Raw genomic sequence first — 17,639 nt, 5'->3', positions numbered from 1 at the left:
TAGAAGGGGTGACACCTGAAATTCTGTTGGGAAGGGTGCCTAATTTGCATAAATCGTTAATCCCTGTCGTGTAATATATTTATTCCCATATTTGGGCAATTTCAATTTTTTTATTTTTTTGAAATTTTTATTTTGGGGATTCTACTTACATATCTTTACTTAAATGACATTTTCAAAACCATATAAGTCACTGAATAATTATGAGGACATAGTAACGATCCAAAATGGCTACTATTATGCCCTAAAATTGCGCGCATTTACCTTGTCTCCAGATATCATCAATTAGCTTGCCAAACATCAGCATTGATGAACTTCAAATTCACCAAGTATCTTACTGGTACGGTTACCCTATTAAAACCGTATGCAAAATCCTGTGAACAATGATAACATTGTGATATTAGCCCAGAAAACAAAAACTGGGAAAAAAGAGGTGTCCATAAATTAGGCTAACAAGTAGGGGAAGGGTTGCCTAACATGGGAGACTGGAACAAGTTCAAGGAAATTCCCAAAATTATTTTTGAGAAACGTGTTGGCCTAGACAAAATTATTGTAAACAACAATAATCTCTTATTTGGGGGGATTTCGTTGAACTTGTTCAAGTCCCCACTTTACCCTTCCCCGTGCTAGCCCAATTTACGGAAACCACATTTTCTCCCCTTTTTTTGGTCTTTTGGGCTAAACATCAAGATGTTATCAATTTTCACATGATTTCCCACTTATTTTTTTGTTAGGGTAACTATGCCAGTAAGTAACTTTGTGAATTTGAAGCTAATCAATACCCACGTTTGGCGAGACTAGTTGATGATATCTGAGGAAAAGGTAAATGCGCGTAACTTTAGGGTAAAATAGTAGCAATTTTGGTTCTGTACTTTGTCCTCCTAATTATTCAGTGACTTATATGTTTTACAAAATGTTTTTGAAGTAAGAATATGCAAGTAGAATCACCAAAATACACTTTAAAAAAAATAAAAAAATGAAAGTATACCCAAATATGGGAATAAATATATTACACGGCAGGGATTAACGATTTATGCAAATTAGGCACCCTTCCCAAAAGAATTTCAGGTGTCACCCCTTCTAAATATCTTCTCCAGGGCTATAAGAATCTATCTGCCAAGTTTGGTGCTTTGGACCAGTCGGTCACGATTCCGACCATAAGCCACCTGACTAGCGGTATTAACAGTGATAATGCGTGGACACTTATCCCGTTGTGTGGAGCGGGATTGGAACTATGCTTTGCCCGTGCGTAACGGCGGGCTGTCTGGCATTGTCTGGTCGCATCGCGGTGTTTGCTCTGCGCGCGCCTGGACAGTGCGAAAGTCGGGGGGGGGGGGGGGGTCGTAACTTTTTGGTTATGAGTGGTAAAATCCTGATTCAAAAATCAAGTTGTTGTTTATATTATGGGGATTCTTATGATATTAAGCATTTTGATAGGTTTTGAAAATAAGATTTATAAAACATGCTAAAAGTAAATGATGTAAATCTTACAAAATAGAAACTCAAAATTTGGCCATTTAAATTGTTGTATCTCCAAAGGGCAAACACCTATGAGCCTGATTCAAACGCCATTGATTTTGTCGTGTAATTTGCTTTCAGTGATACAAAACTTGAGATTTCTTTCTTTAAAAAATAAAATTCTCCGGACTACCTACAAGAGGAAACCCATTGCAAGCTGTAAATTTGTAAGCCAGGCACTCCAAAACTCAGTGAATTCAACTAAAAAGATGTTAAAACTCCAACATAATCTTAGCCTTGTTTTAGTGATTTATATTTTATTACGTGTTTTGATAGCTGGCCTCGGCCTCGGCCTTGGCCTCGGACGTGGTGGCCTCGGCCTTGGCCTTGGCCTCGCGGTTGTGGCCTCGGCCTCGGCCTTGGCCTCGGAGGTTGTGGCCTCGGCCTTGGCCTCGGCCTCGGAGGTTGTGGCCTCGACTACAACACTGGTTGAGTTCCTCGTAGCCCTGGTCCTTAGAATGTTATTGGAAGAGGCTAATGTTGAGACGCTGTGCTATGCAATGGAGTATTTCAGTGGAGATAGGGCTGCTCATTTCTCCATTTCATCCCAGTACATCCTAACCGATTTGACCCCAAATGGATTAGGCCTACTTCTGACTTATTCTCATTGTTTATGGGCGATTCCACGACAACTTTACATTTTCAGGCACTTTGAGACGCAAATAGGAGTCTCACCACTAAATGCATTGTTTCAAAAATCAATTTCAACATATTGAATACAAAGTGGTTAGCTTTTATTTGTGGGCTGTTGCACAACAGTTTAAGCTTTTTTACTTTCGATATATAAAAAGAACGTAGGCCTATGCATGATTTGTTGGAGGTCTTGATTCAAAAGTCTCCTCAAACTGGGCATGCATTGATAAAAGTAATGCACACCATCTATTTCCTGGTAACTAAACTATGTATTAGGCCAAAGAAAAATGATAGTAAACTGTTCTGCTTCCGGTTTCCCTACCTACCCTATTCTGACAGCCCCTACCCTAATTTGTTTTAAGGAAAATGAGAAAAAAAGAACCCAAAACAATCAATTTCTCCCTTTCACCCTTGACTACACGCAGACGCCTCTATATATGATTGTACACAAACAAAAAAATCCTTACCTACCAACCCTGTTTTCAAATGCCATGTAATGGGAAGCAGAACTATTTTTTTGGGCCTTATCAAGGTAATACAGGAAATCTTAAGTCCCATTTTGGCCCATACCCTAAAATGGTGATAACTTTCCTTACGGTAACTGCAGTTTTTCCACCTATCTAAGGAACAAGTGTAAGCATTTAAGATACTAATAATCAATTATAAAAAATAATAATCAATTGCAAAAACTCTTTTGGCATAGAATTTGAACCTTTTTCTCTGACTTAAAAACAAAATCTCACAATAACAAATACGGTTTGCATGTTAAACAAGGTGCCAAACAAAAATACATGATTTTAGCCAAAAATCAGGTTTTTTGACCAAAAAAAGTGCTTTTTGGCCCCAAAAACCACCCTTAACCACATTCCACGCCCCTGACATACCACTTAAATGAAAGATCCTGTTGTTCCCTTTCATTTGATGCGACTTTTGTTGTTGTGATGTTTGTAGTTCAGAAGATATTATCAATTTATATAGATTCCATGTAATGATTAGCTGATGACGTCATAATGACGTCATACGTGCCCTTCCCATCATCCAATTTTTTGCGTCCGTCTATTTTTCGAAAAGGTATACCATGGAGATGCTTTGGTGAAAAAATGGTGCTTTTGTCCACTGTGTCAAGATTTTTTCACTAAGGTACCTCACTAATAAGGCTGTTACAAATCAAATTAGGTTTTGCCCTTCACCAACTTTTTTTAAACACTGTATACTCAGTGTGTTACCTCCCGAGTGAAAGTTGGAAAAAATCACTCGGGTGGGACTCGAACCCACGACCTCCTGCTTTCTAGTGCAGAAGTCTTACCACTCGACCACCGAGCTAACGGGATCGGGTGGCCGGTTCGAATCTGATGTACATAGCAGCGGGTACCGCATAAACTATTATAAGATGGAATTTTGCATCGGGGTGATATAAATCAAATTAGGTTTTGCCCTTCACCGACGTTTTTTAAACACTGTATACTCAGTGTGTTACCTCCCGAGTGAAAGTTGGAAAAAATCACTCGGGTGGGACTCGAACCCACGACCTCCTGCTTTCTAGTGCAGAAGTCTTACCACTCGACCACCGAGCTAACGGGATCGGGTGGCCGGTTCGAATCTGATGTACATAGCAGCGGGTACCGCATAAACTATTATAAGATGGAATTTTGCATCGGGGTGATATAAATCAAATTAGGTTTTGCCCTTCACCGACGTTTTTTAAACACTGTATACTCAGTGTGTTACCTCCCGAGTGAAAGTTGGAAAAAATCACTCGGGTGGGACTCGAACCCACGACCTCCTGCTTTCTAGTGCAGATGTCTTACCACTCGACCACCGAGCTAACGGGATCGGGTGGCCGGTTCGAATCTGATGTACATAGCAGCGGGTACCGCATAAACTATTATAAGATGGAATTTTGCGTCGGGGTGATATAAATCAAATTAGGTTTTGCCCTTCACCGACGTTTTTTAAACACTGTATACTCAGTGTGTTACCTCCCGAGTGAAAGTTGGAAAAAAATCACTCGGGTGGGACTCGAACCCACGACCTCCTGCTTTCTAGTGCAGATGTCTTACCACTCGACCACCGAGCTAACGGGATCGGGTGGCCGGTTCGAATCTGATGTACATAGCAGCGGGTACCGCATAAACACTGAGTATACAGTGTTTAAAAACACTGAGTATACAGTGTTTAAAAAACGTCGGTGAAGGGCAAAACCTAATTTGATTTATATCACCCCGACGCAAAATTCCATCTTATAATAGTTTATGCGGTACCCGCTGCTATGTACATCAGATTCGAACCGGCCACCCGATCCCGTTAGCTCGGTGGTCGAGTGGTAAGACTTCTGCACTAGAAAGCAGGAGGTCGTGGGTTCGAGTCCCACCCGAGTGATTTTTTCCAACTTTCACTCGGGAGGTAACACACTGAGTATACAGTGTTTAAAAAACGTCGGTGAAGGGCAAAACCTAATTTGATTTATATCACCCCGATGCAAAATTCCATCTTATAATAGTTTATGCGGTACCCGCTGCTATGTACATCAGATTCGAACCGGCCACCCGATCCCGTTAGCTCGGTGGTCGAGTGGTAAGACATCTGCACTAGAAAGCAGGAGGTCGTGGGTTCGAGTCCCACCCGAGTGATTTTTTCCAACTTTCACTCGGGAGGTAACACACTGAGTATACAGTGTTTAAAAAATGTTGGTGAAGGGCAAAACCTAATTTGATTTATATCACCCCGACGCAAAATTCCATCTTATAAAGGCTGTTACAGTTGATTTGTTATGAAATGCAAATAAGTTTACAAAAATTCAACAAATTGATAATGTTATAATACCTGTCAATGATCCTACCATATATCTGGTTATAATGGAACTCAAATCTGGTTTTGTGTTTCATCACACATTGGCACTTTCGTTGGATGGTCTATGTGGTTTGGATATTAAGGATTTACATTGTATGTTTGAATCTGCAATTATCTCTAAGCTACAAGACATAATGCAAGATCCTACCCATCCGCTCCATTCTTCAGTGGTTGTCAACAAATCAGGAAGAATTCGCCCTCCACCAACCCGCACTAAGTGCTTCAGAATGTCATTCTTGCCAAATGCATGCCATCTATTCAAAACTCAATTCAAAAGATAATCCCCTGTTTTTTGTCTTGTCCTTTTTCCCTGGTATGCTGGCATCCACTCACGTTTTTTTTGTGAAGGACTCTTTTTAATTGTGTCTTTTACTATGTTGTTATTTACTGGATGAAAACCTTGTAATTTTTGTCTGTAAATGTTGTCTCTGTCATTGTGTTATATCTTATGGTACCTTTTTTTTTACATCAAATTTATGTATTTTACATTCAAAAAATCTGTGGTCTTATTGTACATGTACAATGCACACTGGAAAACAATTTTGATGTTTTTTTACGCGACAGGTATTAATAAATTGAATTGAATTGAATTGAATTGAAAGGTTCATTTCAGAAAAAAAAAATCTGGCACAAAGCATTATGCAAATATGAAGAATTCATTTACTTGAAAAGAGCAGGAAACCTGAAACTTGATTGTTTAACAATTAGAAATCTTTGGAAAAGTGTAAAAAGTGTAAATGTAACCCATTACATCATCTTGATGTAGGTTTTGTTAAATATTTACAGCCTATACATGTAACTCCAAGTTATGTGATTGGTATTATTTATAAAAAATATTTTTACATTTTCAAAATGTTCTGCACATTTCATTGCACACTGCCGAAGGTATTACATCATGTAATCATCCAACAATCAATGCAATGATACCATAACAAGGAAAGGCCAAAGATGGCCAAAGCATCATTGGATATGCCTCAAACTGAACACACAAGAATTCTGTTTTATGTTTCATTTTGTTTAGTTTTGTCATCTGTAGATATGTTTGATATTATTTATTATCCTATCAGGATTAGTTGGGGGAGTTGGTAACCACTGACTAATATGCAAATTTAATATATTGTGATCTATTTGCCAGGATGACCTTGATACCAGTGCCAGCTATGTATTAAACATGAACTACAGTAATAAGAGAACAAAGTTCAAGATAACTACAGCTGTCCAGAAAGACACGCCACAGGTAGGTGCCTCACCACACACCACCGTATCTCCTAGTTTTCCTGTATATAATTAATCTCCATTCATAAATACCTAAGGCAATTTACCCATTCCTATTAGCGAGAGCCTGTCACGTGGCCGGTCTTAAACATTTGATGGGGCATGTGGGGTTTGCGCATTGGGGGGTGGGGGCAGTGACAGTTCTACGGGGGTGTGGGGGGGGGGGCTGGGAGGCCTTTAGCCCCCCCCCCCCAAAAAAAAATTCCATAAAAAAAAATTGCATTAGCAAAAAGAAGGACGTGACGTACATACGAACGGTCCCCCTCATAAAAAAAAAGTTGTGACAAGGGTGCATTTGTAGTTAATATAGTGTGCCTGATTGTAGGATTTAATTGCCGCTCCCCATTGAAAATACGGCACGAGCCCCCCCCCCCCCCCCCCCCATTAATTTTCGGAGGCCTAAGTGTCCGAAGAAAATAACCGGTCTACATTTCAGCACGCCTCCCTGAAAAAAATTCTGGATCTGCCCTGCTAGCCCCCCAAAATATTGGCTCTAGAACCGCACCTGGGTGGGGGGCACATGCCCCTCCCCACCGTGCCCCTCGCCCCATTTGAAATCTTGAATTGCACGCAAAAATTGTGTATGAATTACCTTCAGTGACCCTCCTTGAATAATTGGTGCACCTGCATGTGCCCACCTAGAAGCCCAACCCTAGTTACACCACTGCCTGTAAATGTGCTGTTCAGATTGTTTATCTGCATAATAACACTACCACATCCAGATGCACATGTGTACATTGAGCTTGGCTAAATATTGTAAACTGGAACATTCGCGAGTGTCAGAAAAGTGCAATATGTTTTGTTGCCTGCTTTTCATTTTGAAACTTCCACACAAACAACATTTAAAACCTTTCTTTTTCATTGTCTGAGAAGACATAGTACATGTAAGTAATTTGTAAACGAGTACCTGAAGGAAAAAATAATCTGGTTAGGGTGTAAACAGTAAACAAAATAAGAGACAAAAGTGCTCAATACGCTTTTTGGTGCAGTCTATTTGGCTTTCTACACAGGTGCAACATGCAAATTGCTTTTCCCCCAGATTTTCAATTTTGGCTGACAGACTGATCTTAGGTCAAGGGCCACAAAAGATGAGAGGCAGAGAATTGAAAAGGAATGGCCTGACTTTGTTATTGTTGAAACAACTCAAAATGAGTTCACTTTGCTGATAAAGCACAATCTGCTTCTCAACTGTCATTTCAATAGCGGAGGCATGTGCTAGCTATTGTTTAGGTAATCCATCACAGAGCAGTTGCTTTATACAATAGCATACTTAATGCTTTTTCCATTGAAGGGGGCCTCATGAGTGTACAGTGATAATGTGTCAGACGCGTCTATAGGGTATAAGGCAGTGAAATTACTGGGGTCCAGTTGAACTGGAAAATGGTATTCATAATTTCAATGACAAGTGATAAATTCTGAAAAGAATGGTTGGTCATGTCTAATAATATGACTGACCATCAAGTGATGCATTTTTGGAAATTTCCGTTAGAAGTTGGAATCCGTGAATGGGTGCGCGCAAGTGTTGACACGATGTACACTTGCATGTAGTTGTTCAGGCGCGGATCCAGAGGGGGGGGGGGTCAAACACCCCCCAGCTCTGTCAAATGTTTTTTTTTTTCCCATAGAAATTCATGAAAAAAATGCAACCCCCCCTCCCCCCCCCCCTCCCCCCGCTCCAGGGCCATATCATAAGTTTGACGCCTCATAGGTCTGACGCCTCATAAGTCAGAAATTTCGGACTTAATAATCGTCGGATTTGAACAGCGCCCCCATTGACAGTATGGTACGAAAGTATGGTATGGTTCTTAAAATCAAAGTTTCTACATTTTTATCAAGTTTGGGCTCGTACTTTTTTGTCACACAGATTCTTGACTGGTTAACATCAATAAATAAACAAGAGCAAATTTGATTTAAAGAGTCAGAAGAAAGTGGCCAGGAAATGCCTCAGATTGCACCACAGAGCATCTAGAATCTAAAATTTCCTGGGCCCTTAAGCGGGCCCCGGAACCCATGCCGTTAGGGCTTCGCACTCTGTGTGTTCGCATATACAAAAGTTAAGAGATGTCGGTTGGGGTTTGAAAAGGCCGGTCAGACTTGGCCCACCTCTGCTCTGTTAAAATTCCTGGCTACGCCTGGGGAGATACCTGAATAGTTGAACCAAAATTCTATACAAATATATTTCTATTTCAGTTTGAGTGTATTTTACTTGTACTTTTCCAAACTATCCCCTGATGACATTCTGGCACCATCTCATCACATTACACACCCATATGTGCACACAGACTTCTGTTGTCTACATTAGTTGCTACATATAAAGTTCTTTTCTGAGCAAGGCTGCCGTGGTGTAATCTTTGTTTTTGGCTGTGCATGGTATAATTGTACTAATGGCATATACCATGTGTCAAGGTCTTAGAGACAGAATCTGTGTTTGAGGTATTACAAAAAGAAAAACAAAAGTGAATGTCTTAACTATTTCTTGTCATTGTAGGAAGTTGAACAGACCCATGTAGCTGTAGATGAGGATCGTAAGCTGTACATACAGGCTGCTATTGTACGGATCATGAAAGCCAGGAAGCAGCTGAAACATAATATACTTATTCAAGAGGTAAGTTTGATCGCTCTATCAGGCGGTGACATGGCAAGAAATACTCCAGTTAGGGAAAAAATAAACACAATTTAGGTGGGGTGTGAATGGACTTCAATGCGATTGTGATACAAATGTGTACATGAAAATACTATGTTTAATGCAACTATGCAAGAAGTCGGAAGTAAATCACTTATATTGAAGAAATTTGGTTGCACCTTGAAAAATCACATGAGCTTGAGTGGTTGAGCAGATAAATGTTTTTATCGAAATTGTTACTTAAAAGTGTTAAGGGATGTGAGAGACAATTGCTTGGGATAACAAAGTGGACTTCTGTTGCATAAGAATAGCTTGAAAACTTCTGCTAAGTTGACTCATGAAATGATCCATCACAACTCAACGTTCTACACTGTAGGAGTGCTACAAAACCAAGAAACAGAAGAAGATATCAGTAATAGCAGCATTGTTAAATCTTGGTTTACAACAATCATTCCTCATGTTCATGTGCAACTTATTCAAAGTCGTTCCTGCTTCTTATCTTGTTACTTGATAAAGAGGGAGTAAAACAAAACGGTAAACAGAAAATAATGGGTTTGTATGTGAAAGTTAAAAACTTGAACACTGTCAAAGTGGTTTCATATTAAAGGATGATTCAGCTTGCCACTGATACCTTGAGTGCGTTCGATTACTTCCCCCAGCTTACTCGCGTCTGGCTCCTCGCGTGATGACAGACATGCGCAGTGGAGCATGTGCAGTGGAGCTAAATAAGCAAATAGTTTTGGTTAAAGTTTCGTGCAAGAGCTGGAAAGATGAACTTTGACATGACACTGAGGCTGCATATCCGAATCAACTGTCTAGAGCTAGGTCTAGGTCCACGCCCATTGAAAATACGCAGGGACGGGCTGACTATAGACGTAGCTGTAGCTCTGGAAGCACACGGCCTGAGGCGCCCGTTGGATGTCACGTTGGCAGCCATGTTTATTGCATGGCCTTATGGGATACCCAACTAACCGGCCCGGCAAGTCGGTTACTTGGGCCAGGCTTGAGTAAGCGGCGCAGAAGTCACGTGAGAGGTCAAACGAACGTTGTCGCGCTTGCACGAATAAGCGTGGGGGAAGGAATCGAACGCACTCTACAGGCTGTATCAAAAAAAAGTATACACTTAGAGAAATGTATAAAAAAAGGATGTTTTATAATTTTTCAAAAATCTGTCACTAAATATTGATGGACCAAGGTCTTACGCTTCAATTGCCACCATGTCAATCTTCAGCTGTTCCGCATGAGTGAACACTAGCTATTTACTTTCACCAGATTTGAATTGGCTTGCGCACAAGAGTGAAATGGTTAAAACATAATCAAACACCGTGGTAGGGGAGTTTAGGCATGTGCTTTGTTGCTCACAAATTTTCAAGAAAATTGGATTAACCCTTAGTCCTCCACAGGCCCACCAAGTTTGGACTCAAGTTGCGCCTTCCTCAAAACATTAACAACAACATGACCTTACAAGTCAATGATTAAGCCTAATGGTACTCGTCATGAGGGAATGCAACGTTTGCACTTCATGCATGCACGATTCAGTCTTCGACCTGGCCACCATTTCTTTGCACACAGACTTCTGATTGATTGATTGATTGATGTTCACTATTTAAATGACATGTAAATTGCTTGTATTTCTGTATCTGTTCTCAGTAACCGCTTTATAGAAATTCATTCACATTGGAAATACTCCTTGGTAACCAACAATTGTTTTGGTTGTATCTTTGTTGCAGGTGATAAGTCAGGCCAAGGCACGCTTTTCACCCAGTGTCAGCATGATTAAGAAGTGTACAGAAATCCTTATAGACAAGCAGTACTTGGAACGTACAGCGTCTGCTGATGAGTATGCATACATTGCATAGATGCATTATGCCGTAGACATGCTTCAGACAAACCTATTCTTGTCAGTTCTATAAAAAATAACTGAACTCTAATTGCAAAACAAACTGACCGAAATGTTTATCATTTTGAATATTTGATACAATCAGGACTTGAAGAGAGCTGTCCTGTTAAGGTATATTTAAAATTCTGCACTAATCTGTTTTTTTTGTCATGAATTGAGAAGTGACTACATGTCCATAGTGTGGGTGTGTATGAAATGGAGCATTCCAAACCAATACGGGGCCTATGTGGTACCTGTATGAGCCAAAAGGTTGTATCCTCTGAAACATGACCACCTTCAAGCTTCCCATCAACAAACAGTTTAAAAACGCATGTGGGAAAATGGGGAAGATGTCCAATGTTTAGTCTTTTAATACTGTGATTTGGGTGAGTCCATGCAGTGCCTCATTGGAAAGCAAATGTACTATTCTTACAAGTGACCCTATTTGTAGTTTTTGATTTTTTGGTAATTTTTGTTATAATAAATAGCAAAATGTCAATTTGGCTGAGATGAATGCAGATAAGTTTAAGATCATGAATAGTTCCTGTATGCTGGAAGTATTGTCTTATGGTTTGTAGGGGTGGATATGCATGATTGATAAATCTTTGGGTCATGTGAATCTGTGGGTATTGATCAAGATTGCACCCACACGGCCATTTTTACAGATGCCTCAAACAGGTCAAAATCCTGTTATACTGGTCTTTTATAGTTTTTTTCTTAAAACAATTCAAAACTTATTCTGACATGTATGTGAAGGTTATATCTGACATTCTTGCTCGGTACATTTTATCCACTGTCAAGATAGGTTCTTGAATATGAGTCATGTATACAAATTCATGCAAAAACAGGTCCTAAACCAATTGTGAAAACCTCATTTCGAATTTCAAAACCCATCAATATTTAGGAGAAATAAGTTGATCTCATGTGATAGCATCTCAATCGATCGACCTTATGCGTTTAGGCGGTATTAGAGGGCAGTGGTTTTGTATCGCTATGTAGGTGTGAATAACCTATTTTAAATTCATTGTTTCTAAATTAAAATAACAATCAGCACCCTGTGAGGAACCTGCAATGCACAAGGTCTATAGGAATAGCCTGGCTGGCTGGCTGTCATAAATACTAAACAAAGGTTATTTATTGCTTAATTTTGTAAATCATCACAAAGGTGGAAATCATAGTCAATTATTTTATCTGCTTCTGTGTAAGTTTGTGTTTCAAACACTTACTGTTGGAGTGGGGGGTTGTTTAGGGTCCAAATTATCATCAAGCTTTTCTTAAATTCCCAATCATCTGCTTTAAAGAGGTTGTGGAATGCTCGAAGACATTTCCATCATTTTTGGGGTATATTTAGCCTAAGGTGTGATGAAATAAAAACGACTATTGTTTCTGTCATGAAATGAGTACAAAGGGTACTTTTGAGAGCTATTTTTCAGGTCCTGTTTCGACCCGAACGTGCAATTTGTGTAAAAGTCGACGTTGCGGGCAGCAAACAAAACACAGTAAATCGTGACGTAATAAACAGGACTCGTTTATGCTACTCTGCATTGGGAGTCCTGTTTATTACGTCACGATTCACTGTGTTTTGTTTGCTGCCCGCAACGACTTTTACACGAATTGCACGTTCGGGTCAAAACAGGCATGACAGGACTTGAAAAACAGCTCTCAAAAGGCTACGTATACCCAAAAAATGACGGAAATGTCTTCGAGCATTCCACAACCTCTTTAAGACTCTAGAGATATGTTTTCAGTGATGGCACATACCAAGAAATGACATTGCAGTGTCAGGTTTTAATTTTAGATATCATTTGGGGAAATAAGTTGTTTTACAAAGATTTATCATCAGAATATAACTGTTCAAATTTTTCCTCATGGATTATAAGCCAAAATTTAAAAAATGGGGGGAAAAACGTAAAACTAATCCATGATCCGAACACCGTTGAGCTTAATAGTGTGATTTTGTTTTCATCTGTTGTTTTGTGATTGGAGGTTGGAAGCATATAAAAGCCAAATCTACTTTGTATCCTCATCTTTTTAAAGAACATGTCAGAAATCATCACGTTTTAGTTGAAGGAAGGGTAAATTGTGATTTTATTTATTGTTATTATTCTATTATGACTATTTTGATTATATTATTATTGCTTTTTGGGGGGTGGGGGCGTATCATTAAATTAGCAAGTAAAGCCAGATAGTCATTGGGATGCAAATTAAATCTTGGTTAATTAGGAACTATGAAATGAGAAGGGGACTCGTCTGTTTCTGGTTCCTTTTTCTACCTTTGATAATCTCAGTCATGAAATGACAACATATTAGCATAGTGGGGAAATTGATTTTTGTAATCCCTACTATTTTAAGAGGAACAGCGTGATTAGTTTTAATTCATATATTTTGTTGACAGGCAAGTTCTCCATTCTTTGCCTTTTCACAAAATGCCATGATGTCATTATACAACAATGTATGTTGTCTATTGTTATACAGTAATAAAGGAATAAATATTGTACAAACAATCTTGTATAAAATACAAACAAATTTTAGATGTCTGTTATTTGCCATTTCATTTCATATTTAAAATTTGTTCACAGCCACTGAGCACTAAAACAGTTTTAAAATGTAACATTAGCCGAGCTGTAAAAGCCCTGTCAGTATGCAAGCACCTGTGGTCCTGTGCACGTGCTACATACATGTAGCTCTGATGTTGAATCAATTAATTTAACAGGTTGCTTAGAAATAAGATCCTTTATTGTAGCAGGTTATGTGACCAATCTGCAATATTATATATATTTTAAATTTCTTTTGTAAGTGTCCAAATGATAAAAATGAAATAACCAATTAATTTTTTTCCCCCCAAGTACACATACCGGTACAGCTAATGACCTACAAGTTGTACTTATGCAATGTGGAACTCCGGACTATGATGAACCACAGCTTAATTGCAAGATAGGTGTTAGGGGACACTGAGCTATAAAAGCAGGCCAGGGAAACTTTTAGAATGTGGCAGAACAAAGACAGGAGTCTAATCAAAGACTTGTACTTTGTGACTGATGCTCACAATTTATTTTCCAACATTGTAACAATTTTAATAACTTTGAATAATGTTCCGACTTTGCTATCTACAAATATGTATCTTATTCGTTCTAGAGCATATTGGATTACAGTTTTATATTAACAGTTGATAGCTATTATGAACATTTTCAAAAATTGGATATTTAAAAAAAATTCTCTAACAATCTTTGAAAGGAAAAAGTGGACAATTTAAAGAGCAACACTGGATGCAAAGACAATGGAATTATTGGACATTTTATTTTGCAATCAACAGCAATCTCTACAGGCAAAATTATGAATGGAAATTTGAAGACTTGCATGTACCCAATACTTACAGAAATTGTGTCACATTGGAACACAGTAAATGCTGAAAATAAGCAGTGTCATGCTTACAAACTTAAATACTCCCCCCCCCCCCAATCATTTGATTTTCCGGTGAAAAAAAATGTGACATTTCAGCACGGATGTGCCACACAGAAAAATGCTTGATAGGCTGCTGCAACGACAGAAGATGCCTTTTACTGAGCAAGTGCCCCTTTTTGGTGATGCCCCCAGTTTGAAAACCGTTCTGCCGCCGCTGCCCAAAATTGGTCTACTTTACTTCCATTAAATTCAGAAGAAAAAACATATTGTGGTTATTGGGACAGATTGTCTCGGTATCCATCATGTCGCATAACCTGCATGCTGTCTTGCAATGCATTATTCACAGTACTTTTTTAAGTCAGTCATATTGTTACTTTTTTCAGCTGTTACAGAAATGTTCTCCCCACTCTTTAACTTTTTGGAACTGCTTTATGAGACCATATATATTGGTATTGTTCCTCCCGTCCTTTTGTTGATGAAACATTCTCTGCTACTGTACATCACTATGACCTCCATGTATTAATGACCTCATCTGGTCCCCATGGCTCGGGGCATTATATTACCACTAGATGCTCTCTTTCCTGGTGCCTGGTTATTGGATCCTTGACATATCCAAAATACTTGGATATTAGAAGGCCGCACTGAATAGTTTTTTACATGTGGTGTCAAGGGTACAGCCTGGAGCTCTTCTCCCCAACAATGGATTGACAACATGATTTTTCTCAAGTTGAAATGCAATCATAACACTCTTCCAACCTGCACAATGACTTTCAAATAAATTGTTTTACAATTAATACTATTAAATAATTAAACATTAATTTTACCAACAAGAATCGAGTTCCATATAAGATTTATTCCACCTAAATGTATATCATGCAGGGGAGACTAAATGTACATACTTGTCATGAGTTGTCTGTCTTGGTTAGGCAGCTGGAGTAACTATCCTGAATCTTCACTATTTGCTGTACTTTGCTTCCAAAACCTTTTTATATTTACACACACAAATGCTTTTGTCATATGTCACATGTTATTATGGTATTTGTACAAGGTACATGTATTTACCTAAAATATGTAATAATAATATAAATTTTTTCTTACAACATCACTTGTAAATCCCACACCGCAACTGTTTATCGTTCATACTGGCTTCATATAGCTTTATACCAGGTAATCTGTAACACAAATCTTGAGAGGGAGATTTCCCACACATCTCATTTGTATAATGTAATCCATATAAAAGGGACCCACAAAATTACCCAGGCAAAAAAAATACACAAGTCCCCCGGAACAATGTGGATGTGAAATCTGCAAGCAATTCAGCTCTTCACACTGCCACCAACATCTGAAATGCTCAAGAAGTGTCAATTATTTGGAAGAACTGTAGCATGGCTTATGATAAAAGCACCTCACTTTTAACCAAAACTACATGATACATGATATTACTACATGTATACTTCATAAGCAGTAAGCCATACAGAGACCCCTTTCCTTTTTCCTACACATTATTCCATATGTTCAATGTGACAGGCTGTGTTTGCCACTGTCGTGCTCTTTAAGTTCTTGCACTCGCATCAATTCATTTGTCAGTTTCTGGTGAATTAGCACTTGATTTCCTGCTTGTTATTCCTGCAGAATAAAAAAGAGCGTTTGTACAACATTAATTATACATTACAACAAAATTCTACAAATAACACATTTTCAAAATGATCAACAACTTCCACATTTAAACATTTGGCTACATTTGCAAAAGTAGTATCATTAATACCGGGTTCAACTTTAAACAATAATAAAACCAGGCTTGAACTTCTATTGTTGGAACTCACAAAAACTGAATATCTAGTCATTTCTGACTCGTATTTTGACCAGTTTCAATACCCTTATTTTTGCAAAGATTCAATAACATAAAGATGTTGGATTAAACTGACCCACTGAGAATCCTGTTTGTTTTAAGTCGTAATGTTAGTACTGACCTGCTGGCCGAAGCACAAGAAAGTTGAGCAAATCAGACAGCGATACAACTCCTACAACATGGTTCTCACCATCAACTACTACCAGACGATGAACCTTCATCAAGACAAAGAAAAGACACTTTTTGAGAGGAACAAACAACTTGAATCTCAATTATTTCCCGGCTTGAATCAATGCATGTTTACATCTAAGAGTGTTCCCTTTATGAGATAGGAGGCTCACCATGCTGCCCGTGAAAAGAAATGAATAGCACCCTGAAACACTTTTTATGTTCACTAGACATGAGGCTTTGGGCTTGGTCGCCTGGTGCCCACTTTGTAGACGATCAACTTGTCAACAACTTGTGAACGCACGCCCACACACCCATCTGGATGTATGGGTAGTCATGGGGTACCACGAGTGAACACACACCCACACACCCATCTGGATGTATGGGTAGTCATGGGGTACCACGAGTGAACACACACAGTCGTTTTTTGCTATGCTTCCGAGGATTGGCTTTGTGTTTTCCTTTGTCCCTGTAATATAACACTCTCCCATAGACTAAGCACACAAACCTGCGTTCGAGGACAATAGGCACCTTCCTTCGAGGATCAATGGCCCCTTTGTGCTCCTTTTGTTGTCTGTCCTCAGGCGTAATGCCATGCAGGAACACACCCACACACCCATCTGGATGTATGGGTAGTCATGGGGTACCACGAGTGAACACACACCCACACACCCATCTGGATGTACGGGTATACATGGGGTACCACGAGTGAACACACACCCACACACCCATCTGGATGTATGGGTAGTCATGGGGTACCACGAGTGAACACACACCCACACACCCATCTGGATGTATGGGTAGTCATGGGGTACCACGAGTGAACACACACCCACACACCCATCTGGATGTACAGGTATACATGGGGTACCACGAGTGAACACACACCCACACACCCATCTGGATGTATGGGTAGTCATGGGGTACCACGAGTGAACACACACCCACACACCCATCTGGATGTATGGGTAGTCATGGGGTACCACGAGTGAACACACACCCACACACCCATCTGGATGTATGGGTAGTCATGGGGTACCACGAGTGAACACACACCCACACACACATCTGGATGTATGGGTAGTCATGGGGTACCACGAGTGTCCACCTTTACTTCCCTACTGTTGTTCTCCTTTGTTTCTATTGAAATCTCAAACTACATAGCGTTACACATGTGGGGTACTGAGATTTCTAAAGACCAACTTTTAATAGAGGTCCCATGGTCCCTATAAGTGTACTTGGTACTTGTACTCAAAGTACTAATTGAGAAAACTGGTAATTGCACTTGTACTCGAATATCACCTGAATTCACTGTACTCAGACTCAAGAAGTAAAGTACTGTGGGGTTCTACATGTAATCAAGGGTCAAAGTACTCGGATGTGAGTTGTACTCGATAGCTTGGTACTCAACAGCACTTTGTACTCGGATACAAGTACTCAACTAC

At 39.4% G+C, this 17,639-nt stretch overlaps 2 protein-coding genes across 6 annotated transcripts in view; one reads left to right on the top strand and one right to left on the bottom strand.

Moving 5' to 3' along the window:
- LOC119719213 (cullin-2-like) overlaps nucleotides 1-11,994 on the top strand; it is a gene marked incomplete at its 5' end in the record, with an annotated part of 48,968 nt that extends 36,974 nt beyond the window's left edge. The window contains 3 exon segments of the mRNA XM_038188583.1: nucleotides 6,134-6,235; nucleotides 8,762-8,878; nucleotides 10,627-11,994. Of these exon segments, the coding sequence (XP_038044511.1) occupies nucleotides 6,134-6,235; nucleotides 8,762-8,878; nucleotides 10,627-10,755 (348 nt within the window).
- Nucleotides 11,995-13,792: 1,798 nt separating this feature from the next.
- LOC119719210 (5'-AMP-activated protein kinase subunit gamma-1-like) overlaps nucleotides 13,793-17,639 on the bottom strand; it is a 49,605-nt gene continuing 45,758 nt past the window's right edge. For 4 of the 5 annotated variants that reach the window (XM_038188578.1, XM_038188579.1, XM_038188577.1 and 1 more), the window contains 2 exons: nucleotides 16,148-16,241; nucleotides 13,793-15,803 (listed from right to left, as the gene is read on the bottom strand). In XM_038188578.1, coding sequence (XP_038044506.1) covers nucleotides 15,754-15,803; nucleotides 16,148-16,241 — 144 coding nt within the window. In that variant the 3' untranslated portion in view covers nucleotides 13,793-15,753. The remainder of the gene's footprint in view (nucleotides 15,804-16,147; nucleotides 16,242-17,639) is intronic. The other variant, XR_005269886.1, reaches the window with a different exon arrangement.

Source organism: Patiria miniata, unplaced genomic scaffold (genome assembly GCF_015706575.1).
Source record: "Patiria miniata isolate m_02_andy unplaced genomic scaffold, ASM1570657v1 HiC_scaffold_8, whole genome shotgun sequence".
Classification (NCBI taxonomy): domain Eukaryota; kingdom Metazoa; phylum Echinodermata; class Asteroidea; order Valvatida; family Asterinidae; genus Patiria; species Patiria miniata.
This window is presented reverse-complemented; position numbering and strand designations above follow the sequence as displayed.